This window comes from Platalea leucorodia (genome assembly GCF_965183815.1).
Source record: "Platalea leucorodia genome assembly, chromosome: 5".
Taxonomy (NCBI): domain Eukaryota; kingdom Metazoa; phylum Chordata; class Aves; order Pelecaniformes; family Threskiornithidae; genus Platalea; species Platalea leucorodia.
In genome coordinates, this window is record NC_138827.1 from 61,964,633 (window position 1) to 61,974,909 (window position 10,277).

At 51.6% G+C, this 10,277-nt stretch overlaps 1 protein-coding gene across 1 annotated transcript; it reads right to left on the reverse strand.

Annotated features, from left to right (window-relative positions):
* Positions 1-256: 256 nt before the first annotated feature.
* On the reverse strand, positions 257-4,828 carry LOC309591743 (putative methyltransferase). Its single transcript, XM_082314497.1, has 7 exons — positions 4,786-4,828; positions 3,687-3,815; positions 3,273-3,433; positions 2,781-2,994; positions 2,048-2,148; positions 1,160-1,297; positions 257-562 (listed from the first exon to the last, which is right to left on the reverse strand). The coding sequence occupies exons 2-7, from the start codon at positions 3,795-3,797 to the stop codon at positions 472-474; spliced, it is 816 nt and encodes a 271-aa protein (XP_082170623.1). The 5' UTR covers positions 3,798-3,815; positions 4,786-4,828; the 3' UTR covers positions 257-471.
* Between the last annotated feature and the right edge of the window lie 5,449 nt (positions 4,829-10,277).

Sequence of the window (10,277 nt, forward strand, 5' to 3'; positions counted from 1 at the left end):
TTACCTAAAACCCATCACCCCATGAAACCAAAGGCCACTCAGGGCCTAGGTAAGCAACACCCATGAAGTACAGTTATTTCAACCCCAGCAGGCGCTCTACAGCCTCTCAAAAAGAAGAACCACATGCAACTTTTTATCAATTTTTTTTATTACTATTAATTGTGTAAGAAATGCAGCAAGTTTCTCAGCTGTTACTGTGATTCTCACCCCTATGTTCAATCCAACCACCATAGTCTGAAACTGGACCCTTCTGGTGCTGACAGAGCAGCACTGGGCAGACTGGAGGACCAACATGGACAGGAGACAGAGCAGGCAGAAACCCACATCTGCCTTCCACAGAAGATCAAAATTTTAATCACCAAAATCAGCACTGATCTTCCTCCCAAGGAAGAAGGGTGGTTACAAGTGGGGTATTAAGAGACAACCCACTTTTTCCATCCCTTCCAGCACCAGATCAGAAGGGTTTTCCTCTCACCGTCCCTTGCACCCCAGCACACAGACGTGCCTCACCCAGAACTCCACTGGGGTTTCACGAGAAGAAACTCCCATCGTCTCCAGCATCCTGAAACAAGAAGCAGAGGAAGGGTCTTGCTCTGTCCAGCCAGCTCCCATCTGACACAGTGCGACATCCACAACCAGAGATAGGTCTCTTCCACCCAAAGCACAGAGGTCTTTATGGCAGATGCAGGAGGCAGCAATGCATCCAGCACATACATGAGGGTTGTTCTGGTCAATGAGCAAATCAGAGGCACATGGATGCCTGCCTTTCCTTCCCAGCTTTGCAGCAGGCCCTTGCTACACATCAGTTAAGATACAACTGTCAAGGTCTCCTCTCCTCTGCTAATCAAGAGCAAGGCAAAGAAACCCAAGATACCTCTGACATGAGATGTACACAGATACATCAGTGCAAAAACACCATCAGCTACATGGACTTAAAAGTTTAAGTCAACTGACTCAAACTGTGGTCAATCATGCTGTGACCAGCTGGGGATCTGCTGTTTAACCTCTGACAAGTATCCATCCACACCCAGGGGGAAGGAGGGAACATATTGCTGCACAGCTCACTTCTAGCTTTGAAGGGGTCCCCACAACCTTACTCTTCATTCACTGCGTGAGAGGGGTCTTCCATGTCCTGCCTGTTTTCCCAAGCAGTTCTCACCTCTTTTCAGTCTCTTGGAGGAGGGATTTTGCAGCTTCAGGGTCATTCTTCATAAAGGCTTGATATGGAGAGACAGACTCCAGGTAACCAACCACACCAGCAACCGTCATGGGAATTTTGTCAAAGATATCAGTGATTCTAGAAGGGAGACAGGGAAGAAAGGAACATTGGCAAGTTAAATCTCAAAGGCAGTGGAACAAGAACAGCTGATTGAGGTGGTGGTGAATAAAATACCTGACACCATCAAAGGTCCCACAGATGGAAACAACATCTGGTTGTGTCATTTGGTGGGTCAGGAGCTCTAATTGACACACTACAGGAGAAGCAGAGATAGTCCCAGGAACCATCTAACATAGTCTGTGACCCAAACAGCCCTTTCAGCACAGACCTACCCCCAGAGCCCATTCCCCTCAAGCAGCCAGGACACCAACACCACTGCCAATGCATCCTTTTTGCCTGCGGAGTCAGTCCCTGCCCCACGCCTTGGTGGGGAGGCAGGTGCCAGCTCCCTGGAGGTCTGGGGCAGGTTCTTTCTCTCCCTCCATTTTTCCCCTTCATCCATTAAGTGATCTTCCCAGAAGCCTCAAATTATCATAAACCAACAAAAAATAAACTAACACAATTTTGCCTTGAGCAGGAAGGGTCCTTGCAGCCCCTAGACCACACTTGCCGGCCCAGCATAGAGCTGCATTAAATCCAGTGGAGTAGAAATGCAGCCGCATGGCTCTGCCACAATGCAAAGGCATTTGCTGGGTCCCAGCAGCTACCTGCTCCAGCAAACCCAGCTCCCCTGTATTGTCCCTGGGCTGGCGGCAGACCAGCCCCACAGAGGAGCAGAGACGCTACCTCTATCCACTCCTGGTGCTGTGCCAAGGAGTTTCTACTCACCTCTTCTTATCTGGAAACGGCAAGGCCTCAAAAATCTCTTTGTAGTCTTCCAAGACAAGTTTTATTCTGTTATGTGAGTATTTTAGAAGCAGGTCCCAGGCCTATAAAGACAGCAAATTAAAAACCAAAACACAAAACCACTTGAAGCTCTCAGTTTCCACTTAACTCAGGCTTGCTTGGCCCTAGGTCTGATGCATTCATGCATGTACTTTTAAATACGCCTTGCATTAAAATTAACGAAATCTTGCTCAGAGTCAAGAACTCAAGGATCTTATAAAGATAAAGGTCCTGTCCTCTACACTGCTGTTCCTAAAAGGAGACTTTCCACTATGAGTTATTAAAACTCTCTTTGTCAAGAAAGATCACCAAGAAAACCTCTTTCCAAAGTTTCTACTTCCATTCTTTTCACTGTGATCAGGGCAACAGAAGTCTTTGATGATACCAACACCCCCAAATTTGCTCCGTAGCCCATCTCACCACACCAAAGTCTGCCCTATTAGTCCTAATGTCCCTCTTCCCACCCAGCCAGCCCCAGCACTGTGTGGGAACCACTAACACTCCATCTCAACCTTGTCCTTGTATTTAAGCATCCCTCTGCCCTATCCTCCAATAGGAGTCCTCCAGTTGTAGCCCCCCAAGGCCACGGCTTTCCTCTCTGCATTTAAGTACTAACACATTTTCCCCTGCCCACATCAGGTGGGGAAGCCCCGAGGTTTAGATTTCATCACCTCACCTCCCTGAAGACTTTGGTCAGCTTTTCAGAGCAGTTTCCATAGCGCAGACTCATGTCCACAGTGTAGGTGCTGATGGCAACACAACCACCTGGCTTAACCACCCGGTTTGCTTCTCTCATGAACTTCTCAATATCAAACCAGTGCGCAGCCGTAAACGAAGTCAGGAGGTCCACCGAGGCATCCTCGAATGGCAGCTCCTCTGCAGGGCACACACTGGAAGGGGAAGGAAAAAAAAAGGTAGTGTACAATATGGGAATTTGTGAGTAGGACGTTAAGTCAGTGGGTACTTTTTGGAGTCAATGATGACCATTTGGGATGCAAGACCATGGCTACCGTAAGTCTAGGATAACATCCATTCATCCCAGGAATCCCATCAAATGGGATTTTCTATGGTGCTGGCTGGCTCTTACAACAGTCATACTCACAAAACACCACCTCCGTGTGAGGACCTGAATTTTGCCTTCGGCTGAGCTTGCTGCCCCGACACTCACAGGTAGGAGACACTGGGCAGGGAGGGGGCATCCCTGGCCTCCTGGATCTGTGCTGCGCTGATGTCTGTTCCCACCACCTTCTTGAAGTGCTCCGCAAGGAAGCGGGTGCCTTGTCCGGACCCACAGCCGACATCCACCACCAGCTCAGCAGGGTTTGCCCTCTGCAGGGAGGAGTAGAAGCATCTCAGCAGGCGGCCACCCAATTTCCGTGCTTTTACCCCATTCCTCCCCCCAGTGTCCACACAGGAAGGGCCTCAGCATGACACAAACCCTGGGAAGGCTCTTCTGTGCCCACATCTCGCCTTGAGCCTGACCAATTTATTCTTCCCCATGGCACCAACCAAGGTAATGCTCCCAGGAGGGTAAATACTACTACCTTGTTTTTTCCCTACAGCCTGGCCATACCCCACTCACCTTCTCCTGCAGGTAGGTGAGGATGGTTTGTTGCAGCTCTCTGCCTGGCGCGAACCTGTATTTCTGGTAGACGGCCGCGTGCCCTCTCCCCTCAAACATCTGGGTGGCCATGCTTGGGTGACCGGGCACCTGGGAGGAGGCAGCAAGCTGGGTTTGTCACCACAGGATCAGACTCCTCCTGCCTCCTTAGCCTGGGAGCACAGGCACTAAAGTCTCCAGTTCCTGGCAGGGGCCCAGGGAGGACTTTGCCCATGAGGCTCCAGGAAGGTACCATGAACCTGCTCCCCAGGCATCCCTCCCACAGGTATAAGCTAATTGCAGAAGCAAAACAGCAGCATCTTACAAGGAAAAGCTTTTAGGTTTTTAAACTCTTCTTCTCCTTACTCCTTAGCTTCCCCCACCCACCTGGGTGTCTTCTAAAACAAAGCACCATTACAGCTACAATATCTGTGAATCTGGGGGGACTGAGCAGAGCATCAGAAAAACTAACAGCAGTAAAGTTCAGGGTTTTTTTTTAAGGAAATCCATGTTTTAGTATTTGCAACACAACCACCGCAACTCCACCCTGCGCTTTCTGAACGGTGTGATATTTTTTCGCCCCTTCCTGCCCCAGAAGGGCTCAAAGTCTCCTTTAAATCCAGAGCCCCATTAACCCGGTCACCCAGAACCACAGGCGGAGGCGAGGCGAGCCCAGCCTCGCCGCGGGGCCCCGGGGCCTCCCGCCGGCTCAGCCCCGTGTCCGCAGCGCCCTCCGCCCCGCCAGCGAAGCTGCTTTCGCGGGCGCGGCGCACGGCGCTGCCCGGCCCACGCGTGGGTTCGGCCGCCCCGGCCGCCATCAACCCCACGGCCCCCGCGAGGCCACAGCGGCGAGGCTCCCGAGCGACACGCAGACATCCCCCACCAGGCAAGAAAGGGTCCTTGCACCGCGTGACGCAAGGAGAGACGCGGGGCGGCGGCTTTACCCAGCCGAGGGCCGGCCGCGAAGGGCGGCCCCGCCGCAGCCCTGTCTGGCGCGGAGCCCTGCCGCTGCCTCCCATGGGCTCGGAGAGGCCTGCGACCCCCCCGCCGCCCCTCTCGCCGCCCGCACCGCCCCTCTCACCGCCCGCAGCTGCCGCCAGCGCCTCCCGCTTCCGAGCGCCGGGACGAAGGGGCGGGGAGGGGAGGCCGGCGCCGCCCCCGTACCGCCCGCCCCGGCGGGGGAGCGGGGCCGCCCCGGGCAGCGGGGCCCCGGCTGCTCCCCCCGCTGCCCGGCCGGAGCGGCGCGGCGGCAAAAACGGGAAAGCAGCCTCCGGTCTCCCATCGCACCGAGGTCCTGGGGCCCGAGAGGCGAGGCGAGGCGAGGCGAGCCTTCACAGAGTGGCTGCGGGTATTAAAGACAGCTTTCAAAACGCCCGCGAACTGGGGGGATGCTTGGCAGCCCCGTGCCTATCGAGAAGCGTACGTGAAGGGCAGCAGATGCTGCGAGGTGGCAGGAGAACAGGATTCAAACGCTGCAGGCACCCAAAGCCGTACTTACAGAGGTCTGGCTGTACTGGAGGTCCCCTCCTGTTGTCCAGCAGAAAGAGAAAAGGCATAAATAGAGCCTGTGTAACCCCAGCACCAACTCTTAAGAGCACAGAGCGCTGGTATTTAAGGATTAGGCAAAGCCCCGCCCCTGATTTGGGGCAGGATTTTACCCCTTCGCACACTAGAGTAATGCTTATTACATGCAGCTGAAGCTAGCAGAGCCATGGTTCGCTTGAAGCACATTCAATTCAGTTTGTATTTTGCACAGCGCTTGTGAATCTATGCTAATTAGCACAGCCTTTAAGCCCCTCCTAATTTTAAGAGAAATCAGTGAAACTTTTCCAGGGGCTGAAGATGGAGGCCACCTGGAAGCAGTCTGCTGAATCAAAGTGTGGATTGAAGTTAGTGGGCTTGTGTCCTGAGTATTTCATTTGGGTCACCTGCTGCTTAATTGTACTGGGGTACATCGCTGCACCAGGAGAAAATACAACACAAGCACCGAAGGCCCCTGTGTTTTCATAACCCTCAGTGTCCTGCAGCATCTGGCAAGAGTCCGGCCTATTTGGGGTTTAGATACCCTAATTTTGCCTGTACTTTGCTGAGAGCATGAATGCAGGCAGGAAGGGATGATGTCCCAGGCTTCAGTCACCTGCCCTCTTCCTGACTCTGAGGTCCCCGTAGCACAGGCCGCTCTCATGGGTGATGTACACATGACATTCATTTGATTATCCTCTGGCTACAGCTGAGACCAAACACCTACAGTAAAAGAAAATGTGGGCCAGGCACGGGCTGCAAATGGCACCAGTCCTTTTCTAAGCTCTCCCAGCCTTTGGTGCACTGGATTCAGCTGCCTTTGACTCCCTACCCCAACTCTGTTATATTCCCCAAGTGACAGCTAATCCCTGATGGCCCTGCGCCATGCAGCAATAAATTGGTCTCCTCGACCTTTGGATTGCTGAGCCTTAGCCCAAATGTGAGTTACACCCCAGGCATAGAGAACCAGATGCTGTCCATCATCCCTACCAGCCCACTCACTAAGTCTGGGGGCTTTAAGGAATACCGAAGCACCCAGGGATCTTCCCACCAGCTCCTTCCCCAGACCTACAGACCCTGAAGATTTAAATTATGTAGCAGGGTCCTGAACCAATAGACCTCCAAACCCTAACCTTAATGCAGAAAAGGAGAGGGTAAGATACCAGCATCCCTCCACACCTACTCTCTTAGTCTTGCCTCCTGCCCACCTTTGTGCCTCTGCAGAATGCAGCAGCAAACTGGCTCCCAGAGCTTTGCTTTTCCAAACAGCACCAGCGAGCTAAGCCCTAGCCTCATCTATGGCTAGGAGATCAATTCCTGCCCTTGGGAAACAGAGAGGTACTTGCTTGAGTGCTTCTGACACCTCTCCGTGCTCCTCCGCTAGTCCCAGCCCGCGCCGTGTCCTCACCTTCCCGCGCCGGTCCGGATGCTCGGCTGCTGGGGTTTCACTGCAGCCGCTGGGACCATTTCCAGAGATATATTTGGGTTTTTTTTTCATTAGGAATGCATCTCACTCTGAAATTTATTAAAAAAAAAATAAAAATCAATCTATTTTGGCGAAAAAAGCCCAAATGAGACTCGTCAGTCTTCCTGCATCACTTGTCAGTATTTTTCACCAACGGCACTGTCATTTCCGCAGCACTGAAATGTCTCATCTTGATATGGAAAAAGCCATTTTGTTTCTATTATTGTGGTTCATTTCGTTGCACATCAGTAAATATTGTACTGAATTCTTTTTCTCAGTGTAATGACCTGACATCCAAGGGAAACAGTGCTGCCTCGTGAAAACAAAACATCTGACGTCACCTTAGCCAGATGCTTTGATATTTCTGAAGATTTCCTTTCCCCTCCTACTTTGTTTTGGTGCCGGTGGGGAAGAGCTGCTCTGTTTTATCCCGAATACAAATGTCACTCTTGGAGCAAGCCTGGCTCTGTAATTGCGTTCACGCCATCCCCAGCAATAACTTTCTGGCAGAAGAATCTTCCCTAATTTCACTTGGAGAACTCTTAACCGGCTGCTTTTCCTGCAGCTACAAAACACGTTACAAAACTCATAAACACCTTCTAATTAATTATACCTATTTCTCAAATGGAAAATGAATTCTCATTTATTTTCTCCACGACTGTATTTTAAGCCCAGACATCGCAGCTCTGGGCTGCTTAAAAAATCGTGATGAGTTTTCTCTTTTGCTTAACGATGTGTCATTCACCCTCCTTCTCTCCAAGCAAGCCAGTGTCCCACTGGCCCCCAGGCTATGCCCCTCCTACGCCAGCCTCTGCCCATAGAATCCTGCCCATGGAGCTCAAACGCTGCCAGATACACCAAGCTACATCTTTCGGAGGATCTCCCAATTTTGGAGGCTCCAAGTACTAAAAGAATGACAAACGTCTTGCTCAGAGGGTTCAATTCTCCACTTTTTCCATGGATAGTCCCCTACCTGGAAAACACTCCAGGTCACCTTCCCACACCTGCGTAGCGGAATCTGAGGGAAAACCCAGCTCTGGCCAGCTGCATCTTCATGAGTGGATTTTGTTGTAGTTGCTACTTGGTACAGATGCAGAGGAACACCACTTAATCACATCTTGCTAAACTCAAGGTGCCGAGAAGATGTGTGGCAGCTGAAGGGGTTTGCGATACTCATAGTTTTCGTGTTCCCCTCCTTTCCTCGGGCTGGATGTCTCTGCCCGCTGCGGCTGGCAGCTGTGTAGAGGCGATGCTGCAGGACTCAGCCTCTCACAGGCTCCTGAATCCTTTTTCCCCAGTAGTAGAGGTGCCCCATTGGCCAGGCCTTTAAACATAGACCTTAAAACTGCAGCAATTCTGTAGCCCACAGCCAAGCCACCCGCTTGCTGCTTTTAATTTGGCACCACCACTGCATCCTGCCCCTGCCCATGGGAGGAAGACAAAGGAGGGGACACACCGACCTTCAGATCTGTGTAAAGCAGTGCTGCGGCATGAAATAAGTGGCCTCATTTTTAGAGATTTTGAACACTGGGCAATTCCCCAAAAGCAACTGGCACAAGTAGGGTCACAACGCACATGCTGGCACCATCATTACTGCTTGTAATGAGCTTCAAGCTCTTATGCTGGGAAAAGAAATCCAGACCCAGCGCGCATGTTGAGGAACGTGCTGTGCCCACCCTGGTGATGTCTGGGCTGTATTCCACCCGACGTTGCTCTGACTGCTCAGCACGAGCCGTGGAAGATGCCCAGCCCCATCGTCCTCAGCGCTGGCCTGCTGGCACTGAACCCTGCAAATGGATTGCATGTGGCATGGAGGTAAAGGAAGAGGCGGCAAATAACCCTGTTGTGGTGCTGCGTTTAATTTACAAATTTAATTGGTTTAAATTTTATTTCAGCTTCAATTGACTCAGCAGCTCTTTGCCGGACCGCACTGGAGGGAGGATACCCACGGGATAGGCAGAAAGGATGAACAGCTGCCACGGGAGGGCTGGGCGGGCTGGGGCCAACCTCCCCATCACGAGGATCCTGAGCCAGGATGGGGCTGGCACTGTCCTCCTTGCTACCCGACAGCCTTGGAGCTTGGGGGTCGTGTATTTAGGTGCTAACTACACCGAGGAGTCAAAAGAGTTTGTAACCAGCAGGCTCTTGCTCACTAGGAACAAATAAATACGGTGCCAATGTCTCCACTCCAGAGTCCCTCCGCACCAAGAAGGTAGCGGTGATATGAAGGTGTAATGGGACCACAGTGCCCGAGGGGGAATGGGCGAAACGCTCAGGGCACGCTGCTCCCCGGAGCATCGCTTCTGGCTCTATTGCCTGGGTTATTTACGCTGTGAAGAAGCCGGTGATATTTCTCTTACCTTGTCAAGAAAATGATGTGCTTTTAAGACCCCAGTAAGGCTTTGGCTCTCAGGAGACTTTCCCCTGTTTATTTGTTCTTTGATGGAAAAGGAACAAGATTTATTATCGCAACGAGGAATAAAGGAATCAGAAAATACTTGGTATTTCTACAAGGCTCTTTTTAAACCTAGAGGGCTCAGACTTTAAACTAATGAAGAACATAATTCTCTTGGCTTACGAGCAGCAGGGCATGGGATAAAATCTCTTTGTAAGAAAGGGAGTTACCCGCAAATCAAGGATGTCTCAGCTGATCGCATGGCTGTGTGCGTTATAGCCGTGCCTCGAGGTCTCAGCTGGGATTGGGGCTGTCCCTGCCCGCTCTCTGGCATCTGCAAACCAGAAAAAATCAGTGCTCATGTGAAAAAAGCCCAGATGAAAGAGAGACCCAGGGGACCAGCCAGCGAGGGAGAGGGAAGGGAGGAAGGAATCTTTGCAGTAGTGACTATTTTGGGGAACGTGCGTCCGCACCCGTGCAAGTAAGTGTCACGGCCCATTCATTGCCAGATCCTTTTAATAGCAGCCAGCATGCTGGCTGGTTATTCTCGTGCTCAAGCACACAAAAGGTTGGAGAAGAAATAAAGGCAGGCGGGGGCAAGCTCAAGGGCAGAGGAGGAAGTCTGCGGAGGCAGAGCACCCTTGACTTTGAAATCCTGCCTCCTCCCCTAGCTCATCCTGCCATAAATCCTTCCTTATGAATGATTGATGCACAGGACGCAGGGAGCTGAAAGCCCTGGCTGGGAGCAAAGCCCCAGCACTGGATCTTCCGGAAACAATAAGAAACAAGTCTTTCTCCTATGATTTCACCTTTTAATTAAGGAAGATGGGAAGACTGATTGTGGGGACGATGAATGAAATTAAATTAAGAAGTCAGCTGAGAATCTGTAGTGGAGTGCACTGAGATCTCCCGTTCCCCATGCAGGGACCGGAGGCTCCTCCGTGCTTCCTGGCTCATCTTACGTCTTTATTTGCTGGTGAAAGCTTATCATTGTCTCCAATTCATTTGTAACTGTAGAGCCATTGATCTCTCGTTACCGATGGCCTTAAACAGACCCGAATGTCCCAACTCACCTTGGTGGCACCGCAATCCAGCACTGCAGCCCTCTGGGCCGAGTGGATTCCCAAGGCGGCTGATGCAAAAGTACCAGACGGTGATTTTGGTGTTTGCAGGCACAGCCAGTTCCCATCAG